Source organism: Rhinolophus sinicus, chromosome 2, assembly GCF_057876585.1.
Source record: "Rhinolophus sinicus isolate RSI-liver-muscle chromosome 2, RSI-T2T, whole genome shotgun sequence".
Taxonomy (NCBI): Eukaryota; Metazoa; Chordata; class Mammalia; order Chiroptera; family Rhinolophidae; genus Rhinolophus; species Rhinolophus sinicus.
Window position 1 is genome coordinate 6565472 of NC_142502.1, and position 21939 is coordinate 6587410.

At 40.7% G+C, this 21939-nt stretch overlaps 1 protein-coding gene across 1 annotated transcript in view; it reads left to right on the forward strand.

The window, feature by feature from the left end:
* Window positions 1-421: 421 nt before the first annotated feature.
* The window catches only part of PLG (plasminogen), a 35481-nt gene continuing 13963 nt past the window's right edge, over window positions 422-21939 (forward strand). The window contains exons 1-11 of the mRNA XM_019749760.3: window positions 422-534; window positions 4545-4680; window positions 5928-6034; window positions 9247-9361; window positions 10874-11013; window positions 12432-12552; window positions 14069-14187; window positions 15359-15521; window positions 16236-16378; window positions 19635-19794; window positions 21538-21716. Of these exons, the coding sequence (XP_019605319.2) occupies window positions 486-534; window positions 4545-4680; window positions 5928-6034; window positions 9247-9361; window positions 10874-11013; window positions 12432-12552; window positions 14069-14187; window positions 15359-15521; window positions 16236-16378; window positions 19635-19794; window positions 21538-21716 (1432 nt within the window). The 5' untranslated portion in view covers window positions 422-485. The remainder of the gene's footprint in view (window positions 535-4544; window positions 4681-5927; window positions 6035-9246; window positions 9362-10873; window positions 11014-12431; window positions 12553-14068; window positions 14188-15358; window positions 15522-16235; window positions 16379-19634; window positions 19795-21537; window positions 21717-21939) is intronic.

Consider the following 21939-nt stretch of genomic DNA (forward strand, 5'->3'; position numbering starts at 1 on the left):
GCTCTCTTAGTCTGAGGCCCCTCATCTAACGTGGGGATGATAATAGTATTGCTTGTTTTGAAGCAACTATGCATATGGACCCCTCAGCGGAGTGTCTGGTATAAGGGAAGTTCGCAGCAAATGTAAACTACTATTGTGATTTTTTTTTTAACCCTAAAGGAAAGGAATTAAAGAAGAAGGAAGGAAACAAAATTAACAAGACTAAGTAGGACAGGGCAGATGATGGGGGTTGGGGGGAGCCGTGAGGGCGTGGGACCGCTTTCACCATTTCCCAGCACTTATTGCAGATTCCACTCTCAAACATGTTGTAAGACCCCCTGTCAAGGTAATGTTTGAACCCTGCAGAGCACAGTGGCAATGGGCCTCTGAGCTGATCATTAACTACTTGTGTTTATCTTGTTTGTGGATGCATTTTCTATCATGTAAGTCATTAACATCTTGGGATCGGGACACGCTGTTGTCTGGACACTGCGGCCGGTCCCAAAATGGAACATAAGGAAGTGGTCCTTCTACTTCTTTTATTTCTGAACTCAGGTAAGACTTAGATTTTTTTTTTTTTAACATTAACACTTTTTTCCTAGCAATGTATTAAAAACAGATATATGATGGTTTTATGATCAACTAATTTAATTTCACTGTTCATTCCTGAGAGTCTCAGTTGAAAATCTAAATATAAGATTGAGGAATTTTTCAAGAAATAAGTTTAATTTCCCTGTGAATACTGTGACTACAAATGGGCAGAGAAAAAAAAATGAATGGTCTTTTTTACATCTAAACTATTGCACTCAAATGATGGTCATTTTAGTTGAAAAACATAGCCCATGTAGCTGCCAATCCCAAAAGTTGTTAGTTTCTTTGCCTGGTTCTCAGTTTACTTTACATCATTTTTGTTAAGGTGTCATATTCTCCTCACTTTCAAATGCAAATAATGAAATATCCCTTCGACTACATTCTTTGACAAATCAGTAGCTGTAGTTACTACCATAGTTCCTTCTTTGCTATGGTTTAAGCAAATCTTTCCATACATTAACATGTGCTTCTATGCCTGGGAAAATCACAGGCCTTGATTTGCCAAAGGATGTGTGCAACTTTGTAATTCAACAAGTATTCACTCAGTGCCCGAGGTAGGCCAGGCACATTTGTGTACACACACACACACACACGTACATACACACATACGTGTGTGTCCTTTACTACTGCTTGCTAATTTCGCAGGTACAATAGGTAGGGTAGTATACCCATCCCCATTTTATGAGGAAATTCATACTGAGGAAAATCTGTTATTTGCCTATTGATCAAACTCCCAAACCCAGGAAGTGAGGAAACCAGGATTTAAACCAGGGCTTTCCAAGAAGGAATCTGCTCTTCTCACTTTTCCAACTTTGTTTAAACCTTCTTTAAAATATTTTAAACATGTCCTTATAGTTCTTTTTTTCTTTACAGCTTTACTGAGATATAATTTACATACTATACAATTCACCCATTTAAAGCATATGACCAATGTTTTTCACTATATTCAGAACGGTAGAACTATTGCCACAATACATTTTAGAATATTTCATTACCCCCCAAAAAAAACTCCACACCCCTCCATTCCTTTCCCCCACCTACATCCCAACCCCGCCCTGGCAATCACTAATCTACTTTCTACCTCTGATTTGCCTATTTTGGACATTTCATGTAAATAGGCTAGTAGTTCTTCATATAAACAGTGTATATATACTTGAAATTCAATTTATAAATTACCAGATAAAATTTTACAAGTTGTACTTTAAATTAGAGTCAAATGTATTTGAATTTAGTGGAACCATTCAAAGAACTATCAAAGAAAACACAGAGCGGAAGATTGTACAAAGATATTTGTGGGAAATGGTTGTGTGGGGGCGTGTGGGTCTGCATATTTCTGTTCCAGCCTATGGAATGCATGACCTGGGACATTGACCTGACTCAGGGGTCACATCCAAAAGTGAGAACAAACTTCTGTGGGATTACCATGTGTCCTCACAACCCTCGGGGGAAAGACATGCAGAAGCATTTTTAGAAAGGAAGGCATTTCTCTCTTTCTGAGGAAGTATTTCATCTTTCCAGTGCACTGAATCCACCAGAGAGAGGAAAAATATCCTTTTACAGCTTTTCAGAGAAAGGCGGATGAGCAGTTTGCATTTCACGAATCACTGGGTCTTGACTTTCAAACACACAAGCATGGGTGCACATCTATATACCACAGTGATTAAAAAAACAAGCCCACGTTATCAGTAAAAATACATTTTCTTTGGTAGCAATATACATCCACACTGGCCTAGAAGATAAAAATACTTTTCTTACTAAAAAGATTTGTTTAACATTTCTTGATCAACAAATAAACTACATTATACCCCATTGCCATATGAGCGCTGGAATTGAATAAAAAAATGTTTGGGGAAAATTTCTCAAACAAAATGAAAAAAGAAAAAAACTCTCTGGGATATTTCTTTGGGATATTTGCTCCTGAGGTGGCTCTCAGGGGCTATATTCTCTGAAACACAATAACATAAGTAAGGTAACTTAATTAAAAAGGGTGATATAAATGGTAATTTGCTTGTGTTGATGTCATGTACGCGTATAGTGTGACCTGCTTCACTTTCCAAGAACTCTTCAAAACATTTAATTTAACTCTTTATAGCATACACATTATAGAGTGAACCTGTTTGTTTTCTAAGTCACATCCTGATCTATAGAGTTTACCAAAGCACAACCCTTGGAAATGAAAGCTCAAAGTGGGAGAAAATGCAGAAAGAAGACGTGGATACTGGTCTAAAATATCTATTTCTCCACAATCTTTTGATATATCAATCAAGTGCTTCTTGGTGTAATACATTTAAGGTGCACCAGCCAACTTCCTATTCATTGTCCACCTTGCAGTTTGGAGAATCTTAACCTGAAGAAAGATGAAGAGAGGAGGACGGGACGGGAGGCTTTGTTTCAGTCTCCCAGCGTGTGTCATCCAGGGCGGTGTGTGTTTCAGGTGGTCGGGGACGGCCTTTCTGAGAAGGAGAATTGGACTGGCGATGGTCCTTCCTGCTGGATAATTTTCATCAGGACTAAACATATTCTAGAATGTCTCACCTTTAAAAAAATGTGTGTCACCCCACATGCCCTCTAGGAAATGCTCCTGTCACAGCCAGGCTTCTGAGAAGACTTGTCTTCTCGCTGCCTCTCCTGGTCACTCTTTAACCCGTCCCACCTGGCTGTGGTACCCACCACGCCCCTCAGAGTGGTCAAGGTTGCTGTGTTGCCTCATTCCATGTAGGCAAACTTTAGAAAATGTTGCTCTCTTTATTTTATTAACCTCTTTGGCCTCTCACCCTGTGAAAATCACTAGCATTCCATACCCAAAGGATGGCAGCCGACGTCTCCACGCCTGGACTGGAGCTGTCAAAGCTAGGTCAGGTGTCCCGTGGGGCCTCAGAATAGGGAATACTCCATGGCCTTGCGGTGGGAACATGGCTAAGGGCCCCTCGGCCACTTTCTGCAGTAGCAAGGGACACAGCAACCTTCAGACAGATTCTTTGCCTCAGATTTTATCTCATAGAAAAATCAAGACCAGTATTTGTCCCAGGCACTGCTTTTTCACAATTCCCTCCAAAATGCCAGATCATGGAAAATGTCACTGTCATGGAAAAGGTTACTTCTCCTTAATTAATGTGATGTGTCCTTATATGAAGCCCAGTATAAAAATGACCTCAGATTGTAGTTCAGATGTAATTCAGGTCCAATCTATCTCAACTCACCAAAATTTTTATATCTCAAGGTGGGACCATTCAGAGAACGTTTATCACATCAGTTTAAGTGAGTGTCACAATCAAAGTTTATACTGTTGGAGATCAAGCAATGGTTTCCATGTCCTTTTTGCACTCAGGGATGAACAAATCAACATCAATATTGGTAACACAATTGCCACTGGAGGTCTCTCAGTGTTATATGATGACATGACAATCAATAGCAAACGGATCAAATTTATTCCTTAAGGCTTCATTCACACCTGTTGTTACCATAGTAACAAAGAAGTTGTTCAAAGACAAACAAATGAGAAACAGAATCTCATAGACACAGACAATAGTTTAGTGGTTACCAGAGGGTAAGGGGGTGGGAGGTGGGAGATGAGGGTAAGGGGGATCAAATACATGGTGATGGAAGGAGAACTGACTCTCGGTGGTAAACACACAATGGGATTTATAGATGATGTAATACAGAACTGTACACCTGAAATCTATGTAATTTTACTAACAATTGTCACACCAATAAATTTAAAAAATAAATTAAAAATAAAAGTTGTTTAATAGTCCTAATCTACCAATCCAGTTGGTCTTTTAATACATTGCAGTCTATTAATGGAACTGTTTTTCTGACTAAGCCTTTTTATTCTCAGCCATCCCCTCTGCTTCCAATAAAGCAGCAAGTTTTACTAGGTTGATGCAAAGCCAGTAGATTACAAAATCACCAGAATTAAACAATGGTGTTGATTAGTTTCATCAGTGGTCCCACTTTTACCTTCCATTTTGTAGGTCACGGAGACCCCCTGGACGACTATATAAATACACAGGGGGCATCACTGTCTACTTTGAGTAAGAAGCAGCTGGAAGCAAGAAACATAGACGATTGTGCTGCAAAATGTGAGGAAGAAACAGGATTCATTTGCAGGTATTTTCATTGTCATTGCACCTATGCAGAAATCTTGCTGTTTGAGACACTGTGATTTCAATATCAAGAAATTGGCTCATGGATTTATTAACAAAAACAGGATTTAAGAGGAAAGAGGAATTTCATGGGATCGGAGTTTCGAATCTGTATTTGCTCCCTGTATCTGAAACCATATTTCTTGTTACAGTTTACTAGTGTTCTCATTAGAAGAAATGCCCCAAAAGGAACTTATTTATTTTTACATATGACATGAACAGCCATTATTCTGAGCTCTAGCTTTTAACATCATCACTAAATCTTTCTTGAGGATCACAGGACTGGAAGTGTCCTTGACCCTAAGGAGCCAAGAAGCATGTAGTTACAGTGACCCAGCATATATGATAAACAGCAGTGTATGTGATAGAACTTTGTATAGATACAAGATCCATAGCTTGCCCTGTGTATTTATGATGTAGTCACAGAATTTGGATGAAATATAAAATTTTTAAAAATACAGCCAATGTGAGGTATCGGTAAGGGACATACTCAATATGTCTATAAAGATTCAGAGGAAAGAACAACTCCTAAGGGTTGACAGGGCTAGGAAGGCCTCAAGGAGGAGGTGAGAACTGAGCTGGGCTTTGAAGGGTGAGTGAGAGCTTGATAAATTCTGAAAAGGCTGGAGGCCTTCTAGGTAGAGAAGCAGGACACCTGAGAGAGGGACCATGAATGGATCAAAAGCTTCATGTAGGAGATGGGCCTGGAAAGGTAGCTGTGGGTGGCTTTGAATATCAGCCTGAATGTCCATGGCAGGACCACGTGGATGGTTAAGGAGGTGAGAGGTGAAGGGGCAGGCGGTAGAAGGTACAGGTATAGGTCAAGGGGAAGTTACAAGCATCCAGAAGCCATATAGACCATTTTGGAAGCAAGTTCAATCCGAGTTGCTTATTTCCAACACAAAAGCAAATATTCTGGAACTTAAGAACTCGAGTGAAGAAAAAGTAGCGCAGTTGAAACAGAGAGACAGAAAATTTGCAGGGTGAGAAGGGAGAAAGTAAGGTAGACGACAGCCAGAGTAACCACCATGTTGATGTGACACTTGGCAGCCTCGTGGGTACTGGGCCACCCTGAACGGAAAGGAACAGTTCTGAGCTCCGTCATCCTCCAAGCGATACAATTATCTTAGAGTAGTGTCCTGGTTACCAATAAAAGTTTGCTTTCCTAAATAACGGAAAACTTTTGTTGTGCTTTCTGGTTCTCTTCTGCAGGTCATTCCAATATCACAGCAAAGAACAACAATGTGTGTTAATGGCTGAAAACAGCAAGTCTTCCCCAGTCTTCAGGATGAGAGATGTGGTTTTATTTGAAAAGAGAAGTGGGTACAATATTTTCTTCTTTCTCCTTCTCCTATTCATCTACTTCTTCTTCTCTTCCCCTCCCCTGCTCCTCCTCCTGGCTTCCTCCCTCCCCCTCTCTACCTCTCTCCCCGTCCTTGTCTTTTATATCTGTGATTTATCGGGCCACAAAATGGAGACACGTGTAGCAAAATTGAACTGGAAGTCAGGACAAGATTTGGCCACTAACTCACTACAACAACTTGAGTGTATTACTTTACCTTTTACATTTTGTTTTTCTTGATTTAAAAATGAAGGGATTGGATTTACAAAATATTCAAAATTTTATTTTATTTTTAAGGAGGAGGGGCCAGTTTAGACATTACTTACCATCTTGACTTTGTTCTGCAGGGACCATGGTCCTTGGGCCTTGGCTTTTGGACTGAACCCTGGAGAAATGAAATACTGAGGTGTTTTCTTTAGTAGCATTTGCATAGAGACAAAATTTTTAGTTTTATTCTTAAAATTTCCCCTTTTGTGGGGGGATCATGGTCTATATTTCCCTCAGACTCTGAAATGTTATCTTTTGAAAATGGGCTGAGTTGTAGATCCTTTCCATAGTTTTCTTGAAAATTCTGGATTAGCTGCCCCATTCTTTAGGGTAATAGGTGGCCTGGATTCCCATGGAAATTGCATGTTTTTTTAGATACAAAAAAGTTCATTAAGTATGTATGAAGATTTAAGTGAATGTATGACACTTTTAAAACTGCCTTCTAAACACTGCTGCTGGCTAGGTATTAAGACCATTTACAATAATAACCAAGGGCTGCAAATATTCTGTATCTCAGGTGTTAAAGACAACAAAAACCATGCTATTTCATGTATTCTTGACAATGACCTGCAACATTCTTTCTAGTTTGACTACAAAAGTCTAAGTAAAATTTTAAAAAGTATTTCTTTAGGTTAGGATTATTTCTATGCATTTGTTCGTCTTCTTAGGTTTAATTAGCAGCAAATTAGCTGTGTGTCTGCTATCCTCCCTTCTTTATCACAGTTTATCTTAAATCCTTGAGATCAAAGTGCAGATTAAATCTAAAATTTATCTGGTGAAGTTATTAGTTCTTACAAATAGTGAGTAATGGGTGAGGTATATAGGATTACATACTATCCACCAGATTTGAAAAAAAAAAAGCTGGTGGGATTTTCCCCGCAAAATGCTAACATTTAAATATGTCATTTGTAAATTATTAACCAGAAGGGACATGGGGGTGGCCGCTAGGCTTAGTTTGAATAGCTGAACAGTTGCCTGTTTTCCAGGTGATGGAAAGGAGCAAAAGGTTATACAAACTCTGACAGGTACATACAAACAAAAGAGAGGTGAAAAGTCGAAAGTCAGGCATTTGGGGGCGCTTGTTTCTTTCCTGCGGAATATTGACCCACTGCTAAATTACCTGCCAGCGTTTTCCTGCGAATAGTCAGTGTCACATCACATTTATATCTGCCACTTGCCACCATGGCCACCGCCACCATCTGGGTCTAAACCGCCATTATCCCTGGCCAGGCCACTGCAGCAGATGGCCTGTAACATCCGTGCTTCAAACCCTTAGAATAAAATCCAAATGCTTCCCAAAGGCTACAGGACCCGGGCTATGCAAGCCCACCCCATCTGCATGCTCACTGAGTGTTCTGCACCAGGCTTCTCCCTCCTCCCCCAACCTGCCAGGAACAGACCCCCTCTGCCTGGGACCCTCTTCTGTTCTTCCCGTGGCCAGCTAGCTCTTATCGCCCAGGTCTCAGTTCAGCCCTTGCCTCCTTTCAAAGTCTGTCCGACCCCTGGGCCTCCAAAGTACCTTGACTTTACACTTTTGATAAGTGTCATGTGTCTACTGTGATAATATATCTCAATGAAGATACACTGACAAGCTTTAGACATACGGTTGGGTTAAAAGCACTGGTTTGCTGTAGGGGTGTTAGAAATACTTTCCCCAGAAAATTGATCAATTAATTGATCATAAAGTAGGGAATCATAAAAGTTGACACAAATATACCTTAAGTATTTCAGATTTTCATTGAAAACACAAATTTACATCAGCACTTTTTGATGTAGAGCAGAGACTTTGAATATGGAGCCACCAACAGGAGTTACCTGGTGTATTTCTTGCATGAACTACACGCCAAGTGCATTGCTACTGTAATCAGTTTCCTCATCTTTGAAGTGGAACAAGGTCGAGAGACATCTATTAATCAATCTGACTGTAAAATCCTTTAAATTTTTATGATTCCCCCAAACTCATACAGTCAATTATATGAGTGGATTGCTCTCGGTAGATTTTTTGATACGTAGCAATTTTGAGAACAACTCTTTCAAGTCCTATAAGCATTCAACTTGGTTTAAAACAGCTTTTTTTCCCCACATCCATTTCTCAGTTTATAATATTGTGATAACTATGTATGCTGCCAAGTCAGTTTAAGTAATCGTCAGTCAAATATAACTGCATAAAAAGTTTGACAATAAAGACAACTCTTGGAAAGCACATAACCCAACTAAATGGTGGGAACAGAAGTGGGTAGGCACACTGGAAAGTGGCCTGCCAGCCACAGGTACCCATCTGAAAACACGTGGGACACAGGTGGGCACTGACAGTGTGTGTAAAGACAGGGTGGAGCTCACTGGCTTACCTGTGAGTTGGTTCAGTGGTGGCCGTTGACAGCATCTACCGTACACGTTTAAAGTAGACCACATTTGTATAACCCTGTTTGGCATTTTTTCATATTTAAGATACTGGGAGCCTCAAAAAACGAAGTGGCTTGGATCTCCTTCAGCCTCTGAAAAGCCTGTTGCCCACCCTGTTTGAAAGCCTGTATTCCCAGTCCCTTCACTCTCTCATCACATTATTTATTTCCTCTGTCACACATGCCACCCCAAGGCTAGCTAGCTCTTTCGTCATTTGATTACTTTCTGTAACCGGCCCCCCTGACTACACTAGAATCGAAGCTCTAGGCAGGGAGGGCCTTTCCCTGTTTGGTACCCCATGTGACCCCAGCACCTAGCATCATCCCGATAAATGTATCAAAGCACAAAATATCTTCGTTAGCTACAACTTTTCCATTGATATAAAAGACTATCTGTTTAGACAGCAGAAAAATGGTGTTGTCTGCTGCACAGGTCCCTGCTCTCGAGGTGACTGAGCAGTGCAGCAGCTTTGTATATCTTGCTGTGAAATGTTTGACCACTGTGTGGACTTCTTTTCAGTGTATCTTTCAGAGTGCAGGATTGGAAATGGAAGGAGCTACAGAGGGACAGTCTCCAAAACGAAAACTGGGGTTGCCTGTCAAAAATGGAGTGACACTTCTCCACACGTACCTAAGTAAGACTTTCTCTTTCATGTCTGCAATTCACCTATTATAAGGACTTAGAATGATTCTATTGCTTCTACACCAAACTGGAACATGTGAAATAAGCCGGTACAGAGAGAACCTTGTTGACGTTGATGTACAGTGGCTTAATTATTTATAGCATAAAAGCAGAAAATGGTTGCTTTCCATTCACTCTCGTGCATATACTTTTCTGGAAGATGTAGAACATAGAAGGATGCCTAGTAAAAAGGACAGTAAAGCCATGAATTCTAGGCTGAGTCTGAGAAAAGACTAAAGATGATTATGTTGAGGACTGAATTAGCTTAAATCAAACATACTCAATGAGAACTGTCACCACGTATTCACCGTAACATTGTGGAGCAAAAGAGTAAATAAAATATAAATGAAAAACAGGTTATCTCAGTTTGCCTACTATTTATGTTAGTGTCACTTTTTGCGCTTTTCCCAATATGGCATTGGGTGGCATTAAGTTCTCTGTAACAATGCTTATCAAGTAGGGTTTAGCGCCATTACCTATCTCTCTGCTGCCACCCCTCCCTGCCACCCCCTCCCCCACCAAATTCTTTTATTGCATCCCCATGAGATGGGCAGCAGGGCTAGTATTCCCAGGATATTAGGCTTACAGAGGTTAAATGATTGAACCAATAGCCAAATTGTAGACTGCTGGGGGCCTTGGAGATAATCTAGGCCATCTTTACCCCAACAGATGAGGAAACTGAGGTTCCATTTACCAACAACAGGGACATAGAAGAATCAGAAACAAAATCCTCCTTTTTAGACTCCAAGTCTTAGGCTTTCGATCTAATTTGTTATCTCTACACAGCAACTAATGAGCTTAACTCCACATACCCCCATCGCCCCAACTCCTCCATTAAATCCAGCTGCATTTCAGAGAGAACATGGCATTTGGAACCAGACAGATCTGACTTAAATTCTTGAGCTGCTACTTATTCATCGTTCCAACTTAGGCAAGATTTGTTTTGGTTTACACTGCTGCGCCTCAGTTTTCTCATCTGTGAAATAGGGATAATAACACATTTCTGATAGGGGTTTTTATTAAGACTAAATATGAGAATGTATAGCAAGATTTTAGTGTAACCCTGGCGCATGGTTCACACAGGCAAAATGTTGTTAACTAATGTTATTTTTACAGAGAGAGGGCAACTGGCAAAAGCAGGTGTTTGGAATGAATCAAGAATATGGCAGGCTTTCGAGGCCTTTCTACTTCTACTGACTGCACATAAGCACGTTGGCTCTACTTCTAAGACTTGTCTGTCAATATAGTAATAACAGCAACATTAGCCACTGTATTGAAACAGCCTGTCAGCACAGAAAGTGAAAATCAGACACCACAAATGCTACATACATACATAGCCAAAATGCATTTGGATGGCAGAACCTTGAACTTCAGATGGGAAACAGAGAACTTCTCATTCTGCGTTGCTGATAACATGCTGATTTTTAAAATATAATGCAAGTGATTTCTTTTCTATCCTCCACAGTTACTCACCTGCTTCATACCCTTTGGCGGGGCTGGAGGAGAACTACTGCAGGAACCCCGACAATGACAAGGCGGGGCCCTGGTGTTACACCACTGATCCCAACCAGCGATTTGACTACTGCAACATTCCTGAATGTGAAGGTCAGCACCAGCTCTAGAGACTGTTTTCGTATCTGCCTTCATGTGTGCAGTAATTCGCTGTAAAGCGATTTCCCACAGGGATATTATGAATACTCAATTAGTGCCATCTTTGACAAAACTGAGTGATGTATGCATCCCTTGGAAAGCATCAAAATGTGCTCAGACTCCCATTATTGACTGGAATTATTTTTATTAAAACATTGCTTCAATGTGTACCAATATAAAACTATGTGGAAACTCTAGATACAAACTTCCTAGGCTTACAGCTTGGCACAGTATAAAGACAAAAACAGATTTGCAATTAAATAGTTGAAATAAAACCACAAAAATCAATACAACTCAAATAAACAGTAATTTAATGTGGTAGACTTTGCAGTTTCATTTAAACCTGAGCTGTGAACCAGTTTTTAAATCAGCAGCCCGTTATTTTAATGAACCAACTAATTTAATAACACACCTCAAGAATCAATGCTAAAACTTAAAAACATCCTATTGAAAATACATTCTACATTTTGTATTTCCTGCTCCATTTATTGGTGTAAGTAGGGGATGGGTAATGGTGGGATTTGTGCAGCAAAGTGGTTAGTCTGTGCACCATGTGACAGCTCGGCTCACCCGTCACTTTATCTATTTCGACCGTGGGACCCTTTACATACCATGGTATGAGGTTATTTGGCCCTTAATTGACACAAACACATCATTTTTGTATCAAGTCTGCCTCTTCTTTTGTTATTACTCCACAAAAGTTAAAGTCACATATTACCCTCCTGTCGCATGTTATTTCAATAATGCCAAATCCGTTTCTGTTTTTAAGTAATGTAAAAAAGCAAAGAACAGCCAGCCGCGCTTCTCAAATATGTAAAAAGAGAAGTGCTGTCGCTTTAGGTGAATATTGTTTCCCAGTGAGGTCATGGGCACAAATAGAACCCCAGCATGAAAGTCCTCGGACGGGGGACAGCTTGTTTGTCAATCATCACATGACCAGGATAATTGCATAGACATTTTTAAAGATCATTATTGAAACAAAGACACCAAATATTTAGAAACCCTAGTAGAGAACTTACAGACGTCTGAGAATATGTGCACCCTCCCCCACCTCGTTCCACCCACCAAGGACCAGTGCATCCCAGTTTGAGGACATAGCATTATGGAATTTCTGGATTTCGTTTTAACTCTAATAGCTGAGGGGGTGTTAACTAAATATGCTCATGTTGCCATCAGAAGGAGAGAATGACATTTTAGGTTGTATTAGAAAACGGAGTCTTTATTGCCTACGTTACCGTCAAGTGACCTTTGGAAAGTACCTATGAACAAGTGGCAAGTGGTAAATGAGACACTTGTAGCAGGATTCTAGTCTTCACTCTTCTCTGCTTCATCCATTTCAGTTTCTTTTTCTCCTTCTGGTCCTTGCTGTCTAGATGAATGTATGCATTGCAGTGGAGAAAACTATGAGGGCAAGATTTCCACGACCATATCTGGACTTGAATGCCAGTCCTGGAACTCTCAGACCCCGCATGCGCACGGATACGTTCCTGCCAAGTAAGTCACACTGGGAAAGAAATTCGATGTTGACGAGTCTGCAGCTCCACGGGGCATTTCATGTTATTTAGACATTTTCACATTCCTCAAGAAGTGAACATATCATATGTTTTTGAAATTGTAAATTTGCATCTTTCCACATGACTGCAAGTGAAGTATGCACTCTTGCTACTCTCAAAACGGGGTAGTGACAGCACCACAGAGATGCTGAGAAATGCAGAATCTCAGACTCTCTGAATCTGAATTTGCGTTCTAACCAGAGTCCTGGCTGATTCGTAGGTACACTCAAATTTGAGAAGTGCAGATATATCTTACTTGTATATTTTCCAAATATTTCCCTCTGCTCTTTATTCCTTTGCTTTTCCTTGATACCGATGAGATTCAAGGTTTCCTAACCTATGATCTGTGGTTGGGCTTTTGGGGTCTTGTGAACCCCTGAATGTTTTATGTGTTTTTATATCAATGCATTTTTCTGGGGCGAGGATTCCTAACTTTCAACAGATTCTCAAAGGGGATCATGAATTTATAGCAGGAATAAGAGTCCCTGAAGACTCTCATTCTAGAAAACCTTACTCTATTTTACATTGATTGCACCGGAAAGCACCACCCTCTCTGTAGCTTCTTCTGACCTTGCTGTTCATTCTGTGACCACCATAGGACACTAACGGTGCTTACAAAACCTTATAAGAAATGAAACTAAGCCACAGGTTTCTCTGTGAAAAACGGCTCCATGGAATTTCTGTACGTCACATTCCAAATAGTTAAAACACGGCTGTTGCCATTTTCCATTAAAGAAGAAATACAGGAAAGGTCTCAAGGCCCACAACTGGGTAAAAATTCACTTCTGGGAAATAAAAGAAGAGGATTGCTTAAGCCACTGCTGTTTGCTTAGTCCACCCTGACTAAGCATGTACAGTTTCAGAGAGGGACGTGAACAAAACCCAGAGGGCCACCAGGACGGCGTGCATCTCCCAGTCTTATTCCTGGGCCCCTGCTGAGGGGGGCTCACTGGCCTGTACCACTGGGCTAGGTACTCACAGAGACACAGCTTGTCCGTTTGCATTTCTGCAAGCTCAACAGCTAGCAGGACCAGAACCTGGTGGACCAGAAGGATCATTCCTTTAAGCTCCAAAGATGGCATCTTCTGGGCTGTACAGTGTACGAGGTGACCATCTTTAGTCAGCGAGTACCTTGTGTTTTAAAAATTGCTATTATTGGCAGCTGAATAACTGGAGTTTGCTTGCATCAACTTTCCAGATGGCCAAAATGATAAAGTTACTAATCCTGTTCTGTGATTCTTGCACATGTAAACGGTTAGAAAAATAGTCCTTAAAATACTGAACTAATCTTTCTTATGAGATTGTCATCTCTTTGAGGACAGCTTTTATCCAGTCACCTCCTTGGGTGCTTGACTGTGGCTAGCACACAGCAGGCGCTCAATATTTGCTCATTTGAAAGGATTATCATTTGTGAACGTAAATGTTCAGTGCCATTAAAATCCCTCTTGCCTGTTCAGATTTCCAAGCAAGAAACTGAAGATGAATTACTGTCGTAACCCCGATGGGGAGCCCCGCCCTTGGTGTTTCACCACGGATCCCAACAAACGCTGGGAGTTCTGTGACATCCCACGCTGTAGTAAGTATGGCTCCTATCCAGTCGTTGGAAATCCTCACCCATTGTGTTCCTGGAATCAAGAAAGAAGCATCTATCTGTGCCTGAGCACTGTGCCTAGAAAGTGCCCTACAAATGCTGTGGGATGTGGTTGCTCTTTTAAAACCATCTGTTAGTTATGGTAGCTAATTGTCAGAGCATTTATTGATCATGGGGTTTTTTCGTTTTGTTTTTTGTTTTTTCTTCCCATCAGAAGTAGTTGAATGTGGGCTCTTGAATGAAGGCATTAACAGCTCTGATGTGGTACTTTTTTCCTGGTGCCAAAGGAAAATCAGACCCAAGCTTTCTGTACATGGATTTCATTATCCACGAGAGGTCTTTCTGATGGTTGCTTTGTAAACAAGAGGATGTCCAGTTTTCAGTATGTCCACTTTGAGAGGGCGCAGTGGGAGAAGAGAGTTCAGGGGGAGAAGATGAAATGGCAGGCTTAGCAGGAATGACTTGAAAGAAACAATTTTATACTATTTTTCTTCTATGAGAACTTGAAGCAAGGGACTCACAGTTTAGACAAGGACAGTCATCAAAAGTTGAGAAGGACTCAGCAGGCTTCCTGTTCTTGGGGTGGATAACCATCCTTTGGGACGCGGAAGTCCCTCCGGTACTCTCCTTCTTTCTGAACATCAGTTTCTCTTTTTGTCATCTGTTTGTTTGTTTTTTTTCCTTGAGAATTTCATGATTTCTGGATGCATATGCTTTTTCTTGGAGACATTTTTATCTTCTTTCTATGGACTCTCAGTTGGCTTTATGGAATATGGGGTGTCATTGAGTTGTGTTTATTCAGTGAATAATTTATTCTTCACAAAAGACGTTGGATCACTGGTGTACGTAAGGATTCGAGGTGCGGGTGACACATGTTGATCCTTACCATGACACAATGAGCACAGAGAATGCAGAAAGAAGCATGTACTCCGAGGGTCTTGCCCCTGGAGCTCCTCAGGACAGGATCTCATAGACATAGGTTCAACCGAGTCAACTCCTTTTAAAAATGATAAACAATTTTCAAGGGCCAAATTCCGAGAGCGGATGAACAGAAAAGAAGACAGGTTGAGGCTCCCTGCATCCATCCCCTCATAAAACCCATCTGTGCATTTTTTATTTTTAAAATACTCATTGTAACTTATTATCCCCATTCAAGCAACGCCCCCACCAACTTCTGGCCCCACATATCAGTGTCTGAAGGGTAACGGTGAAAACTATGGAGGAAACGTGGCTGTCACTGTCTCCGGGCATACTTGTCAGCGCTGGAGCGAACAGACCCCTCACAAGCACAACAGGACCCCAGAAAACTTCCCCTGCAAGTAAGTCTGCCTCTGGGCTCCTCCCCTGTCAGCTGAGTGGACTGTGAAATCCTGCTGAATTTGCTTAGTATGAGTTACCATAGAAACCCAAAGGTACAATATTCTGGAATGAGAACTGGTCAAGTCATATGCAAGAGAAGTGAAAGTCAGTGCCAATTTTCCTATAAAGCTGGTTCTCAGAGTGTGGTTCCGCCTACCAGCAGCATCAGGGTTTTGTTAGAAATGCACATTCTTTGGGCCCTATTCCAGACCTACTAAAGCAGACACTCAAAGGAGTGGGTCCCAGCACTGTGTTTGACAAGCACTCTACAAAATGCACAGGAAGGTTCCAGAACAGTGAAATTCCAGGGCTGTAACACTTAAATTCCATGCCTACCATGGATATACTTTTTGAGGGAGGAACAGTACAGAAAATACCCATTGCGTTTTCAGCGTGCAGCGTAGTATCCAACACATAGCAGAAGAGATATTTTCCTTGGCTGTACATAGTTCAGGAATATATTTTAACCTTTTACCCCAGAGAGGCATCTGTGCCATAATTCTATGGAATCCTATGGAATCCTGCTCTTGTTGACATTTTGACCTGTTTTTCAGTTTGTGTAATTCTAGAGAATTCCCTGGACACAAGTCCAGGATCTCTGTTAAGAAGCGCATGTGCACTGTTATTTATTTAGCCTTTTGGGAAAGCCGAACTCATGATCACTTCTTTTTCAGAAATTTGGTTGAAAACTACTGCCGTAACCCTGACGGAGAAATAGCTCCATGGTGCTACACAAACAGCAGTGAACTGAGGTGGGAATACTGTCAGATACCATCCTGTGACTCCTCTCTACCTGCAGACCAACCGGACACCTCAGGTGAGACAGGGGGCTGAGCTTACTGAGGGCCCCAGTGCTGCGCCACTGGTGTCACAGTACACAGTAGCTTTGTTTATAGTTTAATTCTGTTCTAGTCGGAGAACATGCTCTAGGATGTCAATTAATTTAAATTTGTGGAGGCTTGTTTTATGGTTCAGGATATGGTCATCTTGGCGAATGATTCGTGTGCTCTTGAAAAGAATGTGGCTTCTGCTGTTGTTGGGTACAGTATTCTATAAAGGCCAATTAGATCAAGTTGATTAGGGTTGTTTCGCTCTTCTGAATCCTTACTAATCTTCTACCTCCTGTTCTATCAATTGTTTTGAGATGAATGGTGCTGCCTCCAGCTTTAGCTGTGCATTCATTGATTTCTTTTTGGTTTTCTGTTTGCTTTATATATTCTGGAGCTCTTTGTTAGGCAGGTACATGGTAGGCAGGTAGGATTGTACATTTCTTGAAGAAATGACCCCTTTAGCCTTATGTAATGTCTCTCCTTATCTCTGGAACTATTCCTTGTTCTGAAGTCTAGTTGTGCTGACAGGAAGACAGGTATCGCAGCTCCATTTTCACTAGTGTTTGTATGATTTATCTTTTTTCTAGCTTTTTAATTGAGACCATTTGCAATTAATGTAATTGTTAATATGGTTGGATTTAAATCTACCATCAAGTTAGCTATTTCCACTTGTCCTATTAGAATTTTGGTCATTCTTTTCCCATCTTTTTCTGCCATTGCATTAATTGAGTATTCTTCAATTGTCTTTTATCACCACTATTTGCTTATTAGTTTAATTAGTGTTTAATGTTTTTAGTTATTTTTTCTAATACTTACAATATGTATCTTTAACTTATCACATTCCACCTTCAAATAATATTATTTTACTAGATGTATAATGTAAGAACCTTAAAACATTGTACTTCTATTTCCTTTCTCCCAAAATATTGTGCTTTTGTTCTCAGAGCTAACTTCTATTATGTTATAAATCTCACAATACGTTGATATTATTTTTGCCCTAAACAGCCAATGATGTTCTAAAGTGATTGTAAATATAACATAGCCTTTATATTTACATGTATTTGTTTATTTATTTTTTACCACTTCTAGTGCTCTTTATTTCTTTCTGTAGATTCCAATTTCCACCCAATGTTATGTTTTTTTCTGCAAAACACATCATAACTTTTAACATTTCTTGTAGTACAGGTCTGCTGCTTCTGAGGTCTTTCAGCTTTTGTATGTCTGAAAATGTCTCTATATTGCCTTCAGTTTAAAAAATAATTTTTGTTGGGTGCAGAATTCCACGTGGATAATTTTTTCCCCCTTTCACCAGTTTAAAAATGATACTCCATTATTTTCTATTTTGAATAGTTTCTGACTGGAAATCTTATCTTTGTTCATCTGTACTTAATACTTTTTTTTTTTTTTTTTTTTTTTTTGAGCTGCCTTTAAAGCAAGGGATTAAGACTTTGTCTCATCTTTGATTTTTCGGCAGTTTGGTTATGGTGTGTAGGTGTTTTTATTTATTTATTTTTGGTATTTATTTTGCTTGAAGTTCTCTGAGTTACTTGTATTTGTGGGTTGTTGATTGTCATTAACTTTTGTAAAATTCGCAGCTATTACTGCTCAAATATACTTTTCCCTGCTCCCTCCATTTCTCGTTTACTTACACTTCAATTATCCCAATGCGAGACTATTTTATATCGTCTCATCCTTTTTATATCTTGTTCTATTTTTTACTCTTACTTTCCTCAGTGGGTCAGTTTGGATAGTATTTATTAATCTATTTGCAAGTTCACCAATTCTTTCCTCAGTTGTGTCTAGTCTGCTGATCATTGAAAGACTATCTGATATCATCTCTGACGGAAGGATGGTCTTTATTTCTAGCATTTCATTTATTTTTTGCAGTTTTTATTTCTGGTGGAATTTTTCGTCTATCTATCCACAGTGTTCATCTTTGCCACAGGATGCTTTAACATGTTAATCATAGCTATTTTACAGTCTCAATCTGGTAGTTCCCACATCTCTGTCTATCTCTGAGTTATCTCTGAGTCTGGCTTTACTGACTGCTTTATCACTCAAGACTGGCTTTTTCCCCCCCTGGCTTTTTTGGTGTGTCTTGTAATTTTATTTTTATCAAATGCTGGACACATTATATGTAAACGACCAGTAGAGACTAAAGTAAATATTGTTTATTCTTTGAAATGGGAATCCTTTTTATTTTGTCAATATGCTATGTGGGTAATTGAGATAACACGAGTATAGTCAGCAGATAAAACAAATTTGGGTTTTGTTGTTGCTGATTTTATCTTAAGTGGACCACAGGCTTCAAATTCCTCTGGTTGGGGCTTGTTGTTACCTTGTACTTCGAGTCTGAAAAGTCTTCTCAGTTTCCTAATCCATTCTCAGCGTGAGGCTGTCACTGCATGCCTGCACCACTGAGAGTCGCTCCATGCTCTTAACCTGACCCTAGTGCTAGGCTGCTATTTCTTCTTACAGGATGCTAAGCTTTTGGTGGCAGTAGACATTCTCTGTCCTCCTGGTCTACCCTCAATCTTAGACAATTTCTGTGTACCTGGGCTTTGAAGATAGTATTTCTCAGTGTTTTTGCCTCTCCTTCCCATGGAGCTAAAATCTAACGCGTATCTGTGGTGGGCCTTGAGTGGAAGAGTAGCATACTTCTGCTTTGTGTTGATGAAGGATCCTGGTCACAAGAGGATTTCCTGTCCCTCCTCTAGGAGAATAAGATTTTTGTCTCTACCTCTCCCTGAGAAGTAATGGATCTTTACCTGCGTTCCTGGATATAGGACCATTTCCTGCCCCATCCCTCAGCAGCTCAAGGCTTTGGCTATGTATGAGCAAAGAGTCCAGGGGAAGAATTCGCATCTGCCCCCAGTCACAGCCAATCAGCATCTACAGTCTGTACCACAGAATCTGGCTCCCTCTGGTCTCCTGCCCAATTACATGAACACCCAGTGGAGATCCTTAAAAAGGAGCTTGCATTTGAGTACGGTTCCCATGCATAAGCACTCAGGCCTGCTTATTTTTTTTCCCCCTGAGTTTTAAATTAAATATTTACCAAAAAGTTAGGTCATTAAAGTTCTAGAAGGTTATGGATCTGTTGTTTTCTTTGCATGTTCATCTGCCTGTCCATATGCAAGAATGTTAATTCCCAGAGACTACTGTTCTGTTGGTGTCATATATTGCTTCACATGTCTCTCTATCTTAGTCACTATTCACTGATTTCGTCTATTTTAATTTCAGCACCGCCTGAACAGACTCCTGTGGTCCAGAAATGTTACCATGACAACGGAGAGAGTTATCGAGGCACATCATCCACCACTATCACAGGAAAGAAATGTCAACCTTGGTCATCTATGACACCACACCGGCACGAGAAGACCCCAGAAAACTACCCAAATGCGTATGTCTTTCATTTTTAACCATGAGAGAAGCAACAGCAAACTTAAATTTCTTTTAGAAGGGCCATGCTTTAAGCTAACTTCTTAGGACCAAACTTCTCTGGGCTCCAGAATGGGAGGCAAAAATGTTTCAGACACCTTGTTTTTGAGCAAAAGCTCTGAAAGAAGAGAAGTGAGAGGCTAGCTCTCTTTCCTGAATCATTTTGTGGAAGCAGGCGGGTTGGGGTATAAGGAAACGTCAAGGTCACACTAGTGGAAAGCTCAGGAAGACAAATGACCAAAAGGTTAAAAATAAGACCATTGCACAACACCTTCTGAAGATCAGTGCAGTCTTTCAGTTATGGAATTTTATCATCCTAACCTCCCATCCCTGAAGTGAAGTTTGTGTTTGTCACTGGGTCACAGTATCTACCACCTGACCTGTCCAGACACATTTGGTCCTGAGCACTAATGGTCTGAAGGGATATGAGTTGCCAGGACATGTAGAGGAAAAGCAGGAAGGCAGATGAGAGTCAGGAAGTATACAGATGCCGACAGGCAAAATGGGCAGGAAGGTGGACAAAAGACCAGCCTTTTTGCCGTAAATGGATAAGCCTTTTAACATATCCAGTTGCTCGGAGACCCGCTGACTGGCTTCCTCAAATTGTGAACCCAGGCCTGAAATGAGTCTATAGTCTCTACATACTGTGGATTCACATATACATAATACATTTCAAATTTTCTCAGACCGCCACAAAATTATAAGGGGATTCCAAGGCTGAGAATTCTGCAGGGCTGGGGCTGTGTCACTAGGCTGCTCCCCTGCTATGTCTCTTACCCAATTTTTTCTGAGTCTCCCATAAGCTCTCATCTCCCTCAGGTCCTCTAGTCTACCCAGACATGTCCCTCCATCCCTTCCATCTCACTGGTATTTAGTCTCATTCCTGTTTCCTCAGCCCCTGAGTGGCTGCAGCGAGGGAGGTGAGACCAGGTGGTGGTAGGGGCGATTAGAACAGTGCGCAGTTCCTCCCCATTTCCCCAGGAGGCATCCTGTAGCAAAGACTTCCTGCCTGGGGCTCACTTTCCAGGCAGGCTTCCATAAGTCTTTCTAACGCTGAACCCACTTGATTTACCTGATGTGATATGTACATATGATTTGATACTGTGTAAATATCATATTTTATAGTATTAAGTTACGTTATTTTCATGGAGTTTTACACTGTGAATGTACAATATTTTAACTACATTATGAGTAAATAGACTAAGAGGGATGGTCTGGGAGTGTCTCCATCTTGTGTGTCATTTCTTCCTTAGGGAAATACATTTTGGGTTCAACCTACCCAGCCCTAGGTATTCATATAGAGTGAAATAGAGATATAGAAATAATTGTATGTGCATAGAAAATATATGCTTCAAAATCCATATTGGTTATCCCTGGGGAATGGATTTAACATTTCCAGACAAAGGAGACATTCTAATACTTTCTTTTACACGTTACATATTATCTCCGTTTTTATATGGAGCATATGTTAGTTTTGATTTTTAAAATAGAAATTATAATCTATTTTTCGAACTTGCCCAGTTGTTCAGAAGTTGCAGACCATCGGTGTTTGTGGCATAATAATAATAATTAGCACCTGTGGTATCTTTAATGGAAATATTCCGAAGTCACTGTTTCAGACCTGGTCAAACAGGATTCAGAAGGTGCCGGGACACCCCTGAGGTTCTCCTACCTCTCACACCCTGTGTTGTTGTGGAATTCACAGTGGCTTGACGATGAACTACTGTAGGAATCCGGATGGTGACAAAGGTCCTTGGTGCTACACCACTGACCCGGGGGTCAGGTGGGAGTTCTGCAACCTGAAAAAATGCTCACAGACAGAAGAGAGTGTCATAAAGCCTCCATCTGAAACCCAAATTCCAAGTACAGAGCCTGCGAAACCAGGTAAGATGTCGGTGGCCAGACATCTATACGTTTGGGCATTGGGATCAAGAGATGGGAAAGCCTACAATGCAGAGGCGTCACTGCTCCAGGGAACTGGGGTGCTGGCGGAGGGGCTGCCGTGCGGAGGAAGCCTTGGCGTGTCATGGGGTGGGGTGGGGGAAGAGCTGCTCTTGGTGGTGTAATGAGGATGGGCAGTTTCTTTGGGACTTGAACTCTAATTGAT